The sequence below is a fragment of the Camelus bactrianus genome, chromosome 4 (assembly GCF_048773025.1).
Source record: "Camelus bactrianus isolate YW-2024 breed Bactrian camel chromosome 4, ASM4877302v1, whole genome shotgun sequence".
NCBI lineage: Eukaryota > Metazoa > Chordata > Mammalia > Artiodactyla > Camelidae > Camelus > Camelus bactrianus.
Window position 1 is genome coordinate 68,303,748 of NC_133542.1, and position 20,387 is coordinate 68,324,134.

Below are 20,387 nucleotides of genomic sequence, written 5' to 3' on the forward strand. Positions count from 1 at the left end.
GATAGCTAGGAAAGCTGAGGCTGGGCTGAGAATGCTGCCAGGGCCATTTGGCCCAGGGTGGGCCAAGTGGGTAGCTAGACCAGGATAGACAGGGCAGGGCAGAGGGAAGGGGGTTTTGTCTAGAAGGCCAGGCCTCCCCGCACAGCTGGGAGTGACCCTGTCCAATCTCCAGGCCCACACAGGTCCTGGTCCTGGAGGGCACAAATCACTCTGCTCTGCACCGCTCCCATGCATGACTCTTTTTTTTTTTAATGCTTTTGTTTGTTTTATTTTATTATTATTATTTTATTTGGGGGGGGGTAATTCGGTTTATTTATTTATTTATTTTTAATGGAGGTACCAGGGCTTGAACCCAGTACCTCGTGCATGCTAAGCACACACTCTACCAGTGAGCTATGCCCTCCCCCCATGACTCACTCTTTTGTGCACTCCTTCTTTCATCTCACACTCACTGAGGGCACACTAGGTGCCCAGCACTGGTCCAGGCACTGGAGAAAAGGGAAGAACAGGAAAGAAGTCTCTGTCCTCGGAGGATTGGCTTCCCAGCCTTTCATCCTAGGGCGTGGGGAGGGGCACAGGGGGACCATGGGCAATCACTGTGGCGAACCCACACACAACCCTCTCCTCATTTGAGGAAATAAGTAAATCACACAGAACACTTCACTTGTCTGGCTTGGGATGGGAGGGATTTTTCTGGAGAACTAAAGACAACTGTATTTAAAACCCAGTGTGTCTTCCTCAGTGTGCCACTTAAAACATTTTTTCCCAGTTTTATTGAGAAATAATAAACATACATCTCTGTATAAGTTCAAGGCATACAGCACGATGATTTGATTTACATATAATGTGAATGATTGACACAATAGGTTAAGACTGTTTTTTTGTGTGTGAAAATACAGAAAAAATTTTACTGACAATCATAACTGACTCAATATACTCTACTTCTAATTCTACCTCTGACATAATTTGCAGCTTATTCTCCAAAGTGCATGGTCTCATAATTATGTCTTTTTTACCCCTAGGATTTCTTACAAGATGCACTTCTCTTGCATATCACTAAACATAACTAGTCTCCCCATTTTAATATAATGGTTTTGCTTCAGGATTAATACCACTCATCCTCTGAATTTAAAAAGGAAATATTCCAGCAAATACCTATATCACCAACATATCACATACGTGTAACAACAACAAACAACAAACAATCATAGTCCTTTGCAACTATTTCAATGGAATATTTTGCAAAGTTTTGGGGATAAAGTTTTAAAACATTTAAACCAATTTTTTACAAACCATAGATATATTGTCATTCTAAACCTACCTGACAAAGTCTCTCATCAAGAGAAGTGCAAAAGTGCTTTCCCCACCTTCTTAAACATGACAGAACAGGGTCTTTAAACATCACAGCACCATTGAAAGAGCCAGCCTGGCTTTGCCAGTTTCCTCATGAGGCCTTGAGTCTGGAGAAGGAGAACTGATGAGGGGCTAGTGGAAGAGTCTTAAATCCCGGTTCTGCCATGTTCTAGCTGTGTGACCTGGGACCAGTTGCTTCCCCTCTCCGGGCCTCACATCCTCTCCATAAAATGGGGACAAAATGAGACAACATATGCAACATACTCAGTGGCTGCCTGACATGTCATATGTGCTCCATAAATGTTAGCAAAATACAAACAAACCAGCAGAAGGACTGGCAGGTCTGTCCTTAGTGGCCCTTTCTGGGTTGAGTCTGAGATTGCAACATCCTCCTGAACACTGTTTGCCCTTCTGTGATGGGGTGACTCACCCCAGCCTGGGGAACCCTCAAGGAAAGGCTCAGGGCTGATTTATTTCTGAGTCTGCAGCAGTCAGCACAGAGCCAGCATCAGTGAGTGTTTGTTGAATGACTTCTTGCTGTTGCCCGCATGCTTCCTGTACATGGAGAGTTCTGTTTCCTGTTCTCCTGTTCTGCTGCCTTCCCTATATGCAGTCGGCTGTCACTTTCCACCACTTGGTCTGGGTGCTCCTCACTCCAATCACCCTGAATATGTTTACTGACATCCTCTTCCTCTGTGCCAGCCCCTCTGTCCTCACCCTTACTGGATGAGGCATGCTGGGAGTGGCAAGGCCCTGACACAAAAGTGCCTCCTATGTGCTCAGTTCCCACCTGTGGCCAGTCTCAAACCCTCTCTACCATCCTGGGAAGTAGGTAGTATTTTCCCGTCACCTCCCTGAGCAGCATTTGAGAGATGAGGAAACTCAGGCTCAGAGAGATGAAGCATCTTCCCAAAGTCACAGAACAAGGGTGTGATGGAATCAGGATTCAAATCCAGGCAGCGGGAGTCCAGAACCTGGGCTTGCAGACACAGTCCTCTCCACCCTGCCAGAGCCCCTGGGTGGCCTATTCGTCCTTTCCTTCCAGCTCCAGCCCAGGTGGTCCCAGGCCATGAGACCCCCCCAGAGGGGAAGGAGAAGGGGTGTAGCCTGACCCAGGCTCCCCCTCCCTCCATCCCGAAGCAAACAAAGCCCAGGGTCTCTCTTCTAAGTGGGGACTTTCCCAAAGTGCCAGGCCTATTTCCTGGAGGTGGAACAAGGAACAAACAAACCAGAGACCCAGAAACTGAAATGGAGAAGAGACAGAACTATCAGGCTGGGGTTGGGGTACAGCGTAGAAAGACAGACAGAAAAAGAAGTCATAGAAACAATGAGGCAGAAAATGAGAGGAAAGGGAGAACCACTGACAATGTAACAGACCCAGAGATGGTCAGAGAGAGGGACAGAGACAGAGAGTAAAGGGTAATGGGGGTGCAGAAGGAATGAGAGAAGAAATGAGGCAGTTGGGGGGGAGAGAGAGAGAAGGGGAGGGAGAGAGAGAGAGAGAGAGCCTGAGGCAAAGAACGAGAAGAGAAGGGCAGGGGCCCTGAGCTGGAGGCAGCAAGTGTGGCTGTGAAGACCCCTTGCAGGGCAGCGGAGGGGGTGGGGCTGCTGGCAGCAGCAGAGGCTGTTTCCGCTGCACCCCTTATCAGCCCGCTGCCAGATGTTCAGATCCGATGCCAATGTCAGAGAAGTCCATAGTGCCGGGTCAAGGCCGTGGCCGGCGGGAGCCTCAGCTGCAGCGTGAGGAGGGGGGCAGGGGGACGGCAATAGACCTGATTGCTCTTCCCCCTCTGCCTCATGGCTCTTGGGGCTGGACCACCTAATGGGGGCGGGAGAGACCAGGTGCCTCTGGGGCTCCTTTTCTAGTCTGAGAGGAAGGACTTGAGGAGGCAGAGTGGGACTCCTGGCAACACTTGGAAATGTAACTCTGTGCATACCCCTATAAGTGAGGAAGCACGTGGACACTCGCACACAGACCACACTCGTGCACAAGAGGGAGCAAAGCCATATGGGGACAACTCATGGTCCTGCTCACAGCTGCTGCACCACAGTGCCTCTCCGCTGGAGCCCCCCCGCCCCCCCGCCCCCCGGCCCCCTGACCTGAGCCAGAACTGTAGCCAGAGCTGGAGAAGTGAGGCTCCCTAGGACCCCCCCGCCTGCTCTTCTATGGATGGGAATCTGCACGTCCTCCAGGGCTGAGCTGAGGGTCCCTGGACCTTCCAGACTATGAGGCCTGGTGGAGACCCTCAGGAGGAGTTGCAGGAGCTGGGTGTCTGGCAGGGCTGGGCTCCAGCCTTGGGCCTGGGCCTCCCCGCCGTGCTCCTGGAGCGTGCAGTCGCAGCTGGGGCCCTCTTCCTGGGGTAGTTTATCTCACAGTGCACGCGCTTGGCCCTCAAGGGGTGACCCAGCCTTGCTCCCCACATTCCTCTTCAGCTGTGCAGCCAGTGGGCCCCCCACAGTCCTGAGACAGTGCCTGTGCTTGGGGGTGGTCAGGAGCAACCACTCAAGAGACCCCCACTGGCCTCTTGGCCCCAGCTCTTTGCAGCTGTCTCTCTCTCTCTGCTTTTGACTCAGCCACAGTCAATCTGTGTTTGTCAGTTTTTGCCCCCATCTTTCTCTGAGAATGTCCCAGTTTGTTTCTGCTGCTGGCTCTTAGTCCGCCTCTCTCTCAGGTCCTTGAGTGGGACTGACTCTGGGGACACCTCTGCTCTTCTCTCTGGCTCATGGTGGCCAGCCTCAATAGGAATGTACATGAGAAATCAGGCTGTAGGCAAGAGGGCAGAGATCTCGGGCAAGTGGAGGCCTTAGACTTGTAATGGGTGAACTGTGGAAGCTCAAGCAACAGAAATCCAGACCTCCTCCCACCCACCTGCTAAGAGACAGCCCAGATAATGGACACAGATCAGGGTCTGGAGCTGGGGAGCTCCCCTGTGCAGCAGAGCCCCGGGGGTAGAAGGCGGAAGCTGGGGTTGGAGGTCTCTAAGCCTGAGAGCCTCCTTCCTGTTTGTAGGGAAGTGACTGCCTCAAAAAGCTGCTCAGGGGAGAGGAGGGAGGCCATGGTGACTTCCAGGAAGCTGGCCAAGGGCCCGAGGCCACCCTCCCTGTGCCCACATGGGGCCTGCTGGCCCTGGCTTAAAATAGTGCAGTTCCTCCACTGCTGCTGCTCCCAGAGCCCAGCCCCGACCTCAGAAGGCTGCTGGCTGTTGCTTGCGCTACCAGCCGGGGCCTAGGGCACAGGATTTGCCCAGCCATCCAACCCTCCCCAGACTGAGGCTGGAGGCTGTGTCTTGACAATGCATGTGGAGGTGGAGAGCTGCAGAGAAAAAAGGGGTTCCTGGATCAGAAACCGTGGATTCAAGTCTCAGCTCCAACACTTTGAGCTGGTCCATCTCATCTCCTTGGGCCTCAGTTTCCACCTATGTAAAATAGGGCAAGTGGCCTGGTTTTCAACCCAAATGAGACCACATACGTAGCCTCCTCAGAAGCTCGTCAGGCATACAGTAGACACAAAAAATAGAAGCTCCCTTCGTCTCTCTTGTTGGCTGTGGCTCAAACTCCCCAGCCTGAGGAAGAGCCTCCTTGAAGCTTTCCTTAGTTGACACACTGCTCCTTGGACTAGGTGTGGAACACGAAGGTCTGTGGAGAGGGAGCTTGCAGGGAGGGCAAGGATGGGGCTGTGGTCTCCATGGTGAAATTTGTTGCTAAGGGAACAAGACTCCAAGAGCCCTGGGCCTGACTGTTGGGCACTTTTGCCACAGGATCTCAGGCTGATTACCACTGTGGACCTAAAACCGTGGTGGGCAGCCAGGCCAAGGCCGGGCAAAGTCAGACCGGCGGCTTCTGGCTCTCCTAGTTTTCTGCCATTGGGGTATGAGGGGCTACAGCTCCCCTCACACAGCTTCCTTTATGGAATGACTTCATTGAGTCCCTACTTTGAACCAGCCACAGTGAACCCTCCTTACACCCCTAAGACACAGCACTGTTATCTCCATTTATCTGCCAGGGAAAGTGAGGATCACAGAGGCATCATCTGGGTCAAGGCCACATACAAGGAAAAGGGCTGGAATTCGAACTCAGGTGGCGAGACCCCTGGTTGATGTCAACAAGCTGCCTGAGGAAAATGATCCCTGGGAGAGGGCTCCACGTAGCCACATCCAACCTCATCCCCACACCCTCTCCCGCCCACCATTTCTAGGGGTTTCTGGCTTCAGACTCTGACGTAATCCAGAGCTGCCCTCTTTCCTCTTCAGTTACAGAGATGATCTCACCTCAGAGGGTTTGCGGAAGAATAAGGGGCTCAGCAGATCCTGATAGCAGGCTGTCAATCAGTGCTCGTTTACAGTCATTCCTTTAGTTCCATACAAGTTAAGTAACCTTAGACAAATTACTTACCCCTTTCTGGGCCACTGCTTTATCTGTAAAATGGGATCATTACAACATCAACCTCATAGGGTGGCCTTGAGGAATCAGTAATTGAATGGACATAAAATGCTTATTAGCATAGCACTTGGCCTTGCTGTTTATATTAATTACTTTATTATTCTTTACTTCCAGGCTATTGCCTGGCACTCAAAGAAACCAAAAGCTCAGTATTAGTTAAGTAGCAATTTAGAAATTTAGGGCAGTGTCTTAAATTTTATTCCATGGAACACCATCCCAACAGAATTTTAACAGGAAGAAAGAACGTTCCATGTTCAGGTGCTTTCGGTAGACCCTGGGCTATACAAAATTAAAGCTTCTTCAGGTAAGACTTCTCAGAGCCTTTAATAGACTAACGAAGGTTGGGAATCGATGGGAGGAAGGCAAAGTGAGCGCAGCATTTCCCAGATTTTCAGCAGAACTCCTACTTCTTTTTCCACGGAGCCACCTGTGGGTTGCCTGTGTTCCGAGAAACCACAATTCGGTGTCTGTGGCATTCTACGTGCTTATGAGTAAACTGAGGCTGAGGCCTACGCCTTGCAGAACTGTTAGGAGGATTATAACGAGGAGACACTGCATATGCAGCACTGATCCTGGTGCCTGGCACCCACTAGGCTCTCAGCAAGTACGTTCTTTCTCTTCCTTGCACCTCTGTGTCTTATCTGTTCCCTCTTGCGGGGCAAGGAAGAGCCTACTAATTAGTTCTGCAGCGCTTCCTTTGTTCTAAAACCATCTCTTTCAAACCTCAAGGGCTCTCTGGTCCCTTGTGCTGGAGGAGGCCGAGGTACGGGAAGGCAGCTGGGCTTCCCCTCATTTCACACATGAGGATTTAATAGACTTTGATCAGACTCAACCTTTATCTTCCCGAACTGAGGAGCGTTCATCTTTCCCATCTGTCTTCACATAACCCCTCAACCCCAACTGTTGTCACTTCTCTCAGGACAGTTGGGCTTTTGAGTTGGGCAGATCTAGGTTCAAGTCATGACTCTGACATTTCCTGTGTGACTTCGGACACAGCCCTTGACCTCTGAGAGCCTCCATTTTCTCAGCTCTAGAAAGTCTCATCTATTTTCTGGAAAGACAGGTATTAACTGCTTGGACTACAGTGACATAGACAGGACACCCATCAGCACACTGCTGTCAACGAGAGTAGCTCTCTTTCCTTCCCCAAACTCCTGAATGTGGCATTCAAGGCTCCCAAGTGCGGCTCCATCAACTCTTGGTAAAACCTCCCATCTGCCAGCATTCCTGCCATGGCAGTCCCTTGTTAGGCCTGAATAGTCCACGTTTCTGACTCACAGCTGGGCCTTCAAACATGTTGTTGAGCCCTCTACCTAGTCTTTCTGTCTGGTGACTTTATTCAAGGCCCACCTTCAACACTTATCTGTGAAAGCAAGTCACTCCCTCCTCTGGGCCCTTACAACCCCGTATACGTCCTTAATCACAATCCTGACCCCACTGTACCGCAAAGGTCTGTTTGCCTCTCCCACTGACTCAGTTTCTCTAGTTGCGCCACTTTCTGGCTGTTGAGTCCCTTCACCTCATTTTACCTTAGTTTATTCAACTGTAACACGGAGATGATAATTCTTTAAGTGGAAGGTGGTTCAGGTTTGTAAGAAGTCCCAACACAGTGCCTGCCACACAGAGCAGGCACCACATCTGAGTCAGTGTTGGCTCATCAATTCAGACAGTTCTGAGAGACAGCCCTCTGCCAGACCCTCAGCAGTAGGAACTGGTGGGTATCAGCTACACGCAGAAGCAACAGGTCTGAAGGTACAGCCAGCTCCTTAGGACAACCCATCCTCCCTCCTTAGAACCCCAGACACACTTCACAAACAGATGCCATGTGCAGAAGGATTCACATTTATTGGTTCAAATACAGTACCTAACATTTGCTAAACATGCATTTCACACTAATTGGTCACATTTCCACAGGTAGTCAATTCACAGAAAAGGGCCCATCCCTTGCCAGATGGCAGGGTGGGAGGTAGCAGAGGGCCTGGGTAGCAGAGCCCGCCAACGACCATTTGGTCACGCAGGGCTGATGGAGCCAGCTTGGCGGGCAGCCCTTGGCCGGCCCTTTGGGGACAAGGGCTCAGAGACATCCTGTTTACTCGATTCCTGTACAGGACTGTGGGTAGCTGTGGGCACTGGGTGGGCAGCCCAGAGGTAGGCTCACGGATGCACATGCCACCAGAGCTCCTGAAGGTGGTGTCATGGGAGGCGGCACTCCCCTGTGCCTTGGATCACAGGAAGGAAATGGAGGCCTCTTCAAGGGGTGGCCAGTCCCTGGCTGGGCAGGTGGGAAGGTCTCCTCAGACATGGCCCAGACATTACAACGCAGCCACAAGCCCCTATCGCAGGCCTGGGATGGCAACACAGACAAAAACACCAACACCCCAGGGCAGGAGAGGTTTCTTTCCCGACAGAAACATGTAAACAGAGCAGGAGCTACAGTATTCTTTTCCTACAAGATTCTTCAGAGAGGAATCGACCAGGATGTCACTCAAGAGGTAGTTTTTTTTTTCTTTTTCTTTTTCATGGAAATTTGAGTCAACAACATTATCACCTATTTTATAAGACATTTCAGAGAAAACAATGGTCGCCAAAGGGCAAAAATGATCCTTTGGCTGGCAGGGCTGGCTCCAGGATCTGGAAGACTAGCCTCCACCAGTAAACCAACTTTTTTCTTGTGCTTGGAGCAAGCTCCGGCCTGATTCACAGCTTCCCTTTGAGTCTGCAATGGATTCCTGAGCAGGCTGCGGCTCATTCAGGGCTGCAGGCACAGGGGAGGCAGACCAGACGGGGACTGGACTGGGCAGAGGGATCAGGCATCTGGTGAGCTGGCAGAGGTGGGGCCACTGCAGCTCATGTTGCAGGACAGCCAGAGGACTTCAGGTCTCAAGGCAGCCCACCTCTGGCCAAAGGGGGGGCCCCTGCCTCTGAGGAAACTGTCCAGGTCTGGCTCCCAAGCCCAGAAAAGAAGTCGTTGCTTGTGGTAGCCAAAAGAGGGGTTTCTGGGGACCCTGTAATTAAATACACATCCCTGAGCTGTGGCCCTAGAAACCCTTGCCTCAAGGCTAACCAGTTTCCAGCACCTGGTGGAATGATTGCCGTTTCTTATCCTGAGACACAGATAAAACATCATTTAACAGACACTGCACGTAGATGCTTCAAGCTGAGGAAAAAGGGAGGGATGATCAACTGCAAAGGCAGAGGGGAGTGCAGGGGGACCCTCATGGATCAAGTCGGGGAAAGAGTGGTGGGTTTTTTGTTTATAGTTTTTTTTTTTTGGTTTGTTTTCTGGCTTTTTTTTTGGGGGGGTTGTTTTTTACTTTTAAAAATATCAATACAGAAAAATTTAAAGTTTAATAAAAAGGCTGATCTAAAAGACTGGATTTCTTAAAACAATTGCAAAAATTTAAAAAGCAACATGGAAAAAAAGACATAGACCAGGGGCCCAGAGCTAAAGACTTGGAACCACTGCTCAGCTTCCTGTCCTGCTGGGAGGCCAGTGTCCCTTCACTTTGGCCAACCCTGGACATGGCCTAGATGTTGCCCATACTGGGTCTGTCTGTCTCCATCTGTCCCATTCCCCAGAAAACTGAGAACAAACAAAGGTAGGAAACAGGTAGTAGAGCAAAGCAGCTAGCTCAGAGAGCCCAGGGCTCTTAGGACCTGGTGGCACACCGGCCACGGCAGGACTCTCTTCCCTGAGAAGGGGTGGCAGGTGCGAGGCAGGATGGTGTGGAGTGGGTGACTGTCAGTGATGTCGTGGAGACCCCTAGGTTCCCTCCATTCCCCCCTCTGGATCTGGGACCAGGGCAGAGAAGCTCCTGCCTGCTGCCTTCTCTCTCTCCCACCTCACTTATGGATCGGGCTAGGGCCTGGGGATCCTCTGAGCCAGGTGGAGTGCTTTGAGACAGGTTCTGGCGAGTTTCTCCAGACTCAGGACAAGACCACCAAACCTTGTGAAAGACTCCAAAAGTCTACAAAGGAGACAGAGAGCATGAGCAGTAGTTAAAGTTCCAAGATTCCAAACCTTTGTCTTGGGTCAAGGAAACATCTAAAGGGAAAGGAAGGGAAAGGCTTGTATGTTTCAGTGCAGCGCAAGGAGGCGGGACTCTCCTTTACCACACAGCTTTCATGGTCGTCTTTTCATGGTGGAAAAAGTCTCACTCAAAGTGAGTGCTGTTGGTGGCAGGGGATCAGAGAGAGGACAGAAGAGAGGGGAATTAGAGACAACACGCACAACTTTTTTCTTTTCCACTAGCAAAAAGGCTACCTGTTAACCAAACATTATGGGAAGAAAGGCAAAAAACAAACACACCAAACCTCCCCCTCCAACCTTTCTCTGTGTCCTTCAAACTGAATTCACAAATACATCTAGTGGCTGACCTAATGTCTCCACGCTGCTAGCTATACTCCTACCTTCCTCTCATAATACCTGAGTTTGCGACGCAACACAGTCACTTTACCCTGTTTAAAAAAAGCCCATGTCATAAAAGGACTGGGTGCAGAAGACATTAAAGGCGGTCCACAGGTCAGGCTCCGGCTCAGAACACACGGCCACTTGGCTCAGCGATTCTGCAGGGCTCTCGGCAATGAATGGGCTCTTTGTTCTGCGGAATCTGCTGCAAACATTTGTAAAAATGGATTTGTACAATGGCAACTTGCAGAACCTTTCCCCCACTCTACAAATTAACAACTTGCTCTGTTTAATGCTGCATTATTAAAGAGATGTGTTCTTGCCTCATCAGAGAGCAATTTTCCTTTGATACCCAACACAACCGGCAAAATGCTTAATTAAGAGAAAAGCAATTTCAAAAAATACTAATAACTTGACCGATGGAGATCTGGCAAAGAGAGATGTTGCACACAGGAGCTGTCTTGGAGAAGGGGTCCCTGAAATGTGCACCCTCCCCTATTTTGAGGAAAGTGGCTTGGAGTCTGACCTGTAGCCAAAGAATGTTATCTAGTTGGTTAAATAAAAAATCAGAAAAACAAAAATGTTGTGAACTTAGAAATAAACAGATATACACTCAAAAATCTTCCCACTGACATGTGAAAAACATTCTGGTTGAAGCTTTTCCTGAGGAACATGTTTCTTCTTTCTTTCTCAAGAGTCGTTGAGGAAACAGCACTGACAAGTAATGCTCTGAGTTTTAGATCCATCAAGTGACAAAATCATCACTCTGCTGGTACCCGTAACATTTCACCGGAAAGGAAAAATCACAATTACAGACTACCTGATACGCACGCAGTATGGTGGCCCTCTGAGTAAGTGTGCTAGGCTGAGCTGGGAAGAGAGCAAACGGCCTTTGACTAAATATGCAAAAGGAGGTGCTGTAGGCCCCTCAGGCCCACCCAAGGTCTGTACCCAGCTACGTGGTCTGTCTGCTACAATGGCTCTGGGAGGTACCCGGGTTTAGGCAGCGACAATTGCTGCAGTGAGGCAGAGAAGAGAAAAACACCTGAAAGAGTTCCACGACAGACCTGGTGTGACCACTGGTCAAAGCCAAGAGGGTAAGAAACACTTCCCGGGGCTAGGCGGGGCAGGTAGTAGAAGAACAAGGGGTCCAGGCCGTATCTGCAGAGGGGCAGCCAGGCCTTTAGGAACGTGAGGTAGTTTAAAGCCCCCCTTCCCTCCCAGGAGCTCTGGACTCCAGCCCTCCAGGCCTCGGTCAGCCAGGCTCTAAGGGGCAACTGAGCCATTCTGGACCTTGGGCTTTCTCTTCGGAGGAAGCCTGGACTCATTTTGGAGAGATCAGGAGAGCCTGGAGCAGAATGTAGCGGCAAAAATTCTGGTCGGCAGATGCGTAAATGTTCCTACTGCTTGAAAAAGAGGCTGTGTGTAGTTTTGGATTCAGACCTGAGGGTGGAAGGGGATGGGGTGGGGAAGAAGCAGGGAATTCCAAAGGAGAAGTGTTCATTCTATTAGCAGTCTGGCCTTTGTCACACTATGTTTTGAAGGTGAAAGGAGAATAAATCAGTAGTGGGCACCAGGATTCAGATCATGACAATTGGTATGGTTGTTTTTTCAAAGGGCCAACAGGAAGTCAAATTTATAAGGGAGAGGCAAGGAGCCTGAGGACAGCAGGTCTTGGCAGATCCAGGAGAGGAATCTAGGTAGCCGTGAGCCCCGACGGAGCTGGGAGGCAAGCCCCAAGACTTAGCTTATTGCCAGGACTTTGCCTGGGAGAAAAAGTGACAGCGGCAGAAATCAGTAGTGGTGCTATGGATGGTGGGGAGCGGAGCCCCCCAGAGTGGTGCGAGAATAGAAACCCTTCTCCCTGAGGACTTGTTTGGAGGGAGGACACCTAACCTAGATTTGGTCACCATGCCTGACTCTCTCAGCTTTTATGCTTTCCAAAGAAAAGAGATGGCTAAATCCTCATCTCCTGCCCTGCCCCCAATGTCGCACACACTTTGCCAGGTAAACCTCCGCACACTACTTTCCCTTTTACAGTGTGCTCTTTTACCTGTCAATTCTGCGGCTAGAAAAAGGCAGTTTGCTCTCTGACAGATATATGAGTCTGCTGAGAAATTGCAGAAAAAGTAGGGATGGTCACACCCCTCCCTTTCCACTGAGGTAGTCATCTTTGTCAACATTATGGAAATAGTCATCTCAGCCCCATCCCACCCTCTCCCTCAAAATACAAAAGAACTATCTCTAAACAATGACAACACTGTAACATTAAACATCTTCACATTCTGTAAACTGCAAGGAAATGCATCGGCTGCATTCATACAAAAGCATGTGCATCATGTTGAAGGCCATACATTCAACTCTGTCGTGAAATAAATATATAGAAAAATGAGGTTAAAAAAACAGACAAACAAACAAACACTCTTCTTGCTCTGGAGGCAATTGGCAACGCTGCTCCACAGCCTCCACCTTGGTCTCTCTGGCTCTTTCCTCTGGAGCCCGTCCTGCCCACCCCAGGCGTTGTGGCTGGCCGGAGGAGGGGTGCTGGGGACAGGTCACTCCTTGCCCACACTTGTCTTGCAGGAATGCAGCACCACCTTAAAGAGGAGGGGCAGCTGCTCCAGGGGTACGTTCACCATCTTTCCTGGGAAAAGGTGGGAAAAGAAGAGTAAGCGGTGGACACTAGGGGAAGGGCGTGTCTGCCTCCTCTCGGGCTGGTGAAGGGAGAACGTCGCCTGTTTGAGTGACTGGGGCAAGGAAAGTGCCGGGAGCATTACAGAGGTGAGACAGACTAGGCCGGCGTCCTGATACTCGGACTCATTTTGGCGCCCTAGGGAATCTAGTAACGGTGCAAGCTATAATCACTGTATTTTAAAATGCATTAATTCATTTAATTTTCACAATATTTCTGTATGATAATTACTTTTCCCCCCATTTTACAGATAAGGAATCTGAAACTGAGAGGTATTCCTACATTCCTCTTAGAGCTAAAATACCATGAAAAACATATCCTGTTTTATTTCCTGGTAGGTTCTTTAACTAGCATTCTAGAAAGCATTGCTCTTCAGAAAGTATAATGGGTTAATAAAAATACTGAGGAAAAAAGGGTGGTTACAGGGTCAAATAAATTGAGAAATTCAGGGTTAAAAAGTGTTTCTCTATCGGAGGATGTCTCACAGTGCTCAGCGTGCTACCGTGCTTTGTAAATATCTGAGGCTATGGTTCTTCTCCCTGACAGTACCTTAGGTTTTTTTTAAAAATACTGATGCCCAGGCTCCACGCTATACCAGTTAAATCTGAATCTCTGGAGGTGTAACCCAAGCACAGACATTTCGTAAAGGCTTCCCAGGTGACTAAGCGCCACTAGGGCTGACGGCCCAGCTCTGCCAGGGCGAGCAGGGCGTAATTACTGACTTCCCTTCCTTTCATAGAGCACCTGATTAATATTCCACTTTGGCAGAACAGTTTTGAAAATGCTGAGTCATAAACTAGCAAAATGTTCCTAAGATTCCAATAGTTTAGGGCTAGTTCACGTCTCCTAGACTACTCGGTGGCCCCAAAAAGTAGGAAAAAATTCCTTTGACAGATTGAAAATTTTTTTCATCAAAATTGTATTTAATGCTGAATTACACAGGAACAAGTTCAGCCTAGAGGTCACATTTTTTAGCTGCCCCTCCATATATATAGCTATAAACAAGAATCTTTACTAAATGAAATAAAGCAACAACAACAAAAGCCAGGATTTTATGTAGAAATGGAGCTATTTAAATGTCAAGAAGCTCATAAGACGGTCAGAACCACAAAACAAAAAGTCTTTTACAAACATAGGATTTTTGAGGACTGTTTTAAAGATATCACTATAAATAAATGATCACTAAAAACCTATAGGCAATCCTATGAAATAAAGTTAATTTTAAAAAATGAGATATAGTTTACATACAATAAGATCCACCCTTTTAAAGTATATAGTTCAAGAAATGAACTTAATGAGAAACTCTGAGCCTGTTTCCCCATCCACAGAATGGCCATAATATCACCAACCAGCCTTGCAAAAATTTTTCTGAGATTAAATAACATCAGGCCACAAAGTACCCTGCACATCCCAGGAGCTTAGAAAATGTTAGATTCTCCTCCCTACAAAGAAAAAACAAACTTCTCATTATAACATAACTTTTCTGAGGGCAAGGGTAGTGCCTCTTTTATTCAGCTGGTGATGGCCTGTCATCAGCATCTTGAAAACACTGCTTTCCTGATCCCCTTCACAAGCTAAGAAAAGCAAGGAAGGGCTGGAAGCCCAGGACCCAGATTATTACCTGCAATGTATCGAATCTCAGGTAAGCACATCATGAGGTCAGGAAAACGGTTCGGCTGATGTGTATATTTATATTCGGTGAAATCCTGGCAAATGTACCAATATCGTTTGTTCAACTGTTCCAGCTGCGAGGCACTGCTCAGACCCCTGATATCTGTGAAAAAACGACACAGGAAATGGGTGGGGCTTTCTAATGTGGAAGAAACACCAGCTCCTTGAATATGTGTATCTTTCAATGAAAAGTTATTAAACATTGTCACAAACAGGGGATCTCCTCTCTGACATGGAGGAACAAAGCCATGGTTAAGGGAAGAGAAATAAGATAAAGGAAAAATTATCAAGGACAATCACTAGACTGAGTCCCTTGAGGTCTATCTTTCTCAGCTCCATATCCAGCTGGCACAAAAAGGGCAGCAGGGGACGCTGAATAACTGACTGAATAATCTACCTTACCCAATTTACCCTTCACGGTATCTGTAAATTTGTCTTTTACTGGAGCCATTCAGAAGCCTTGCGGACACCCCCACCCCCACCCCCGGTCTCCTGTGTGCTTCCACTCACGCTGTGCTACGGGGGCCACTGGTGTTCTGCCAGGTCACTCCAATTTTGTTTTGTTTTTTCTATATACAGGCACATCTTGTTTTATTGTGCTTCACTTCATTGCACCTCACAGATACTGCTTTTTTTTTTTTTAAACACAAATTGAAGGTTTACGGCAACTCTGCACCAAACAAGTCTATTACTGGTATCATTTTTTTCCCAACAGCATTTGCTCACTTCGTGACTCTGTGTCATATTTTGGTAAGTCTTGCAATATTTCAAACTTTCTCATTATTATTAGGTTTGTTATCAGTGATCTTTGATGTTACTACTGTAGTTATTTTGGGGCACCCATACAAGATGATACACTTAATTGATAAATGTGTGTTTTCTGACTGTTCCGCTGACTGGCTGTTCCCCTGTCTCTCTCCCTTTCCTCAGATCTCCCTATTCACAACAATATTGAAATTAGGCCAATTAATTACCCTACAATCACCTATAAGTGTTCAAGTGAAAGGAAGAGTCACACATCTCTCATTTTAAATCAAAAGCTAGAAATGATTAAGGTGAGGAAGGCATGTCAAAAGCTGAGATAGGCTGAAAGGAGGCCTCCTATGCATTAGCCAAGTTATGAATGTGAAGGAAACGTTCTTGAAAGAAATTAAAAGTGTTACTCCAGTGAATACATGAGATAAGAAAGCAAAACAGCCTTACTGCTGATATGGAGAAAGTTTTAGCAGTCTAGATAGGAGATCAAACCAGCAACACTTCCTTAAGCCAAAGCCTAACCCAGAGCAAGACCCTAACCCTCTCCAGTTCTGTGAAGGCTGAGAGAGGTGAGGAAACTGCAGAAGAAAAGATTGAAGCTAGCAGAGGTTGGTCCGTGAGGTTTAAGGAAAGATGCAGTCTCCAAAACATCAAAGTGTGAGGTGAGACAAGTGCTGATGAAGAAGCTGCAGTAAGTTGCCTAGAAGATGTAGCTAAGATAATTCATGAAGGTGGCTACACTAAACAAAATTTCAATGTACACCAAACAGCCTTATACTGGAAGAAGATGCCATCTAGGACTTTCATAGCTAGAGAAGAGAAGTCAACGTCTGGCTTCAAAGCTTCAAAAGGCAGGCCTACTCCCTTGTTAGCAGCTAATGCAGCTGGCGACTTTCAGTTGAAGCCAATGCTCATTTACCATTCTGAAAATCCTAGAGCCCTTAAGAATTATGCTAAATCTAACTATGCTCTATAAATGGAACAACTAAGCCCAAATGACAGCACATCTGTTCACAATATGGTTTCTTAAATATTTTAAGCCCATTGTGGGAATCTACTGCTCAGGAAAAAAGATTCCTTTCAAAATATTACTGCTCACTGACAAAGCACCTATCACCCAAGAGCTCTGAGGGAGATGTGTATTGACATTAATGTTGTTTTCATGCCTGCTAACACAACAGCCATTCTGCAGCCCATGGATCAAGGATTAATTACAACCTTTCAGTCTAACTATTTAAGAAATATATTTTGTAAAGCTATAGCTGCCCATAGATAGTGATTCCTCTGGTGGATCTGAGCAAAGTAAATTGAAACCTTCTAGAAAGGATTCACCATTCTAGATGCAATTAAGAACATTCATGATTCACTGGAAGAGGTATCAACATTAAGGATTTTGGAAGAAGTTGATTCCAACCTTCATGGATGACTTTGAGGGGTTCAGGACTCCAGTGGAGGAAGTAACTGCAGGTGTGGTGGGAATAGCAAGAGGACTAGAATTAGAAGTGGAACCTGAAGATGTGACTAAATTGCTACAATCTCATGATAAAACTTCAATGGATAAGGAGTTGCTTCTTATGGATGAGTAAGAAAGTGGTTTCTTGAGATGAAATCTACTCCTAGTGAAGATGCTATGATTACTGTTGAAATGACAACAAAGGATTTAGAATATTACATAAACTTAGTTGATAAAGCATCAGCAGGGTTTGAGAGAACTGACTTTAATTTTGAAAGAAGTTCAACTGTGGGTAAAATTCTATCAAACAGCATCTCATGCTACAGAGAAATCGTTCATGAAGGAAAAAAATCAACTGATACAGCAAACTTCATGCTGTCTTATTTTAAGAAACTGTCACAGCCACCTCAACCTTCAGCCACCACCACCCTGGTCGGTTGGCAGCCATCAAAATGGAGGCAAGAACCCCCACTAGCAAAAAGATTACGACCCGCTGAAGGCACAGATGATCATTAGCCTTTTTTAGCGATAAAGCATTTTTTTAAGGTAGGTACATTGTTTTTGAAGACATAATGCTAAGTGCACACTTAATAGACTATGGTATAGTACACACATTAATTTTATGGCACTAGGAAACCAAAAAATTCATGTGACTTGCTCTATTGCAATACTCACTTTATTACTTTGGTCTGGAACCAAACCTGCAGTATCTGTAAGGTAGACGTCTCTTTCTCATACATACATATTATACAGTGTATTTATATATATAAACACACACCTACCCTTTTTTTATATATAGAATATAAGTATTCTATATATAAATCTTACCCAGACTTTGAGGCCCAGCTCTCAGATTTCTCTTCCTCCAATTAGTTACTGATCTCCCCACCGACCCTCAGGCTCAAGCAATGTATCATGTGCCATCAGAATGTATACTTTTTGAGGCCAGGAACCTGCAATCTTATTTATTTAAATGTCTTTAATGCTCAACACAGGGCCTGGTCTAAGGGAGGTACACAGAACATCAGATAAATGCATGAATGGTGCAGAAGCAGAAGGAGGAGGTTTGGTCAATGATCAGGGAGGAGTGGGCAAAGGAGGGGGACCAAGAAACCGGAACATGGGAACAGAGCACTTTCAACGTCACAGGCAGCAAAACAGCCCAGCTCTACTCTGAGAGCAGAGCACTCACAAGCTATCTTGGAAAAAAAGAGCACACAAATTCTCCTGCACACTCTGGTTACCAGCAGCTACCAAGCTCCACTTTGCAGGTAATTCTCCCCTTAAATCACATTCACCACTCTTCTAACTAAAAGCCATGCTTGATATGCATGTTTGTGTTTTTGTGCACCCTCACTCTGCCCTGGAGGGGCCGTCAGAACCGCTGCCAGCCTGTCACAGGGGCCTTATCTCCAATAGTTTCATCAGTCACTCTGCTCTTCTTCAGTCGTTGGTAAACTTCGTGCATATTTTAAATGACGCATGTACTGTCCTTGGTGTCTGTGTTTAAATGCATTAAAACTGACTAAACAAAGCAAGTCCTCTTCCTTTCTCTATGAGTTATAGAGGCTGTGGCATTTAGGCTTGAAGGGAAAAAATTCAAACCATGCCCTGCACTATAGAGGGGCAGGATGAGGAGGAGGGGGGCACAGGCCTTCCAAGATCGGTCCCCATGTGCTGTGACAGATTCTGTGTGACAGTCCTGAGGGTAAAGGGGGTAGACATGAAACATGAGGGCAGGTGTTCACTGGCAAAAAAAAAGAAAAAGTCCCTTCTTTCCACCCCCCTGCCACTCACCTTGATTTAGGAAGTTAATCGCTTTCATGCAGGCATACTCCTCATTGCTGACCTTCAGCTGATGGAACTTGTGATACAGGTATATAAGCCGCTCGATCACCTCCATCCCTTCATCACTAAATCTGGGGAATGGACACAGGTGTTAATAGTGGGCCCTGATACCAGTGGAGGTAGTGGAAGGGAAGACAGGAATCTCCCACGGCTCCTTAAGGCAGCTAAGATAGGAAAAAGGTTGAGCTTGGGGGGGAAAAGGAATCCAAAAACATTTGTGAAGGGCAGGTGGAGCCACGGTTTGTCTAGAGGCCAAGGCAACTCATACGAGCTGCTGTTCCCAAGGTCAGGTAGGGTCAGTCAAATCCAAGTTAAAAATTCAGCCCATCGCGTACACACTACGAGACCTTGGGGGAGTTCTTTGACCCCTCTAAGCTTTGAGGTCTTCCTCTGTAAGATGTAACGCTTGCCTGCTTGGGGTAACAAGGGCCAAAGGGGGTCTGGGATGTAAATGTAGTGAAATAGGACGTTTTTAAGATGCTGCTGTCATTGCGACGCAGCCTCCAGTGTCAACGGCAGCTGCCATGGTGACTCTGAGTGAGTGTCTACCGCAATAAAGAAAGGGCTACTGATTATATTTGTTTAAGTTCACTGTTTCCAGCAGGGCTGAGGTTATACATAGTGAAATCTTCTACTGGCATCCCTGACCTCAGCTAGGGAGGGAGGGGAACATTAACTGGGCCTCCATGCCATCTCTGTCTCTGTGCTGGCACTTTATATGCATTATCTTGCTTAATTTAACATTCTCAGCCCTGTGGGTTAGGTGAGATTATAATCACCATTGTACAGATGAGAAACTGAAGTTCAAAGCATAGAGAGGACTGGTCCACAAGCGCACAGCTCATTGGCAGTGGAGCTGGAACTTGGAAACTGGGCTAACTCCCCAAGATCTTGGTTTTCTGAGCATCTGAGGTGGCATCCATGAGCAGTGAAGACTCAACGCTGACCATGCTCCTTTCTGTGGATTAGGAGTTAGTTCCTTGGGGAAAGACCAAGGTTTAGGCAAAGGAGTCCAAGGCTAGGAGACCAATATACTGGGTCAGAGTGGAGAATATCTTATATCAGAGATGAAGACACCCCTAAACCGAGGAGGCAAAGGCTTAATGGGGAAGCAGGAGTTTATAAAAGCTGGGGTCAGGCCCAGCCTCTGCCCTTCTAGATGTGGGCTGGAGAGTTCCTGAAAGGTCTTAGATGCTGCTGAATCACAGGACACTCAGCCTCAGGGTTGCTGCCTGGTGACATGTTCAGATCTGGGTACTGCAGTCCCGTGTTGGGCAAAAAGGCCCTATCTGGGCGGGGTCCAGAACTCCTGGGGAGGTACTACTGCTGTCTGTGTCCTACTGCTTTTTGTGTTGACCCTGAAGGCTACGCAAGAGCCTGGTTTCCTGGACAAGGCAGGACATTTTCTCTTCCTGAAGGAAAGCTTGGCTCTTGTTGGGGCCAGAGGCACCTGCACTTCTCAAGCACCAGGGGGAGCCGCAGCAGCAGCTCCACGCAATCCAGAGCTCTGACCCTCTGCCTCAGGTGTGGCTCCCAGTCAGTATGGGATTTGAGCTACCACGGCTGACTCTACTTTCTGTGCCTGGCCCAATGGCTTTTACAACTTTAATACTTCCCCAGACTGGCTGACAGACACATTGATGTTGAACAACCACTATAATAACCGTATGTACTATTCTACCATTTGTTGAGTGTTTGCTACTTGCCAGGCATTTGGTTAAATATTTTACATACATCATTTCAATGGATTCTCACAATAATCCATA

At 47.5% G+C, this 20,387-nt stretch overlaps 1 protein-coding gene across 3 annotated transcripts in view; it reads right to left on the reverse strand.

The window, feature by feature from the left end:
- Positions 1 to 7,619: 7,619 nt before the first annotated feature.
- Positions 7,620 to 20,387, reverse strand: part of NR6A1 (nuclear receptor subfamily 6 group A member 1) — a 204,986-nt gene continuing 192,218 nt past the window's right edge. For all 3 annotated transcript variants that reach the window (XM_074362211.1, XM_074362210.1, XM_045517550.2), the window contains 3 exons: positions 18,571 to 18,692; positions 14,515 to 14,667; positions 7,620 to 12,845 (listed from right to left, as the gene is read on the reverse strand). In XM_074362211.1, the coding sequence (XP_074218312.1) occupies positions 12,757 to 12,845; positions 14,515 to 14,667; positions 18,571 to 18,692 (364 nt within the window). In that variant the 3' untranslated portion in view covers positions 7,620 to 12,756. The remainder of the gene's footprint in view (positions 12,846 to 14,514; positions 14,668 to 18,570; positions 18,693 to 20,387) is intronic.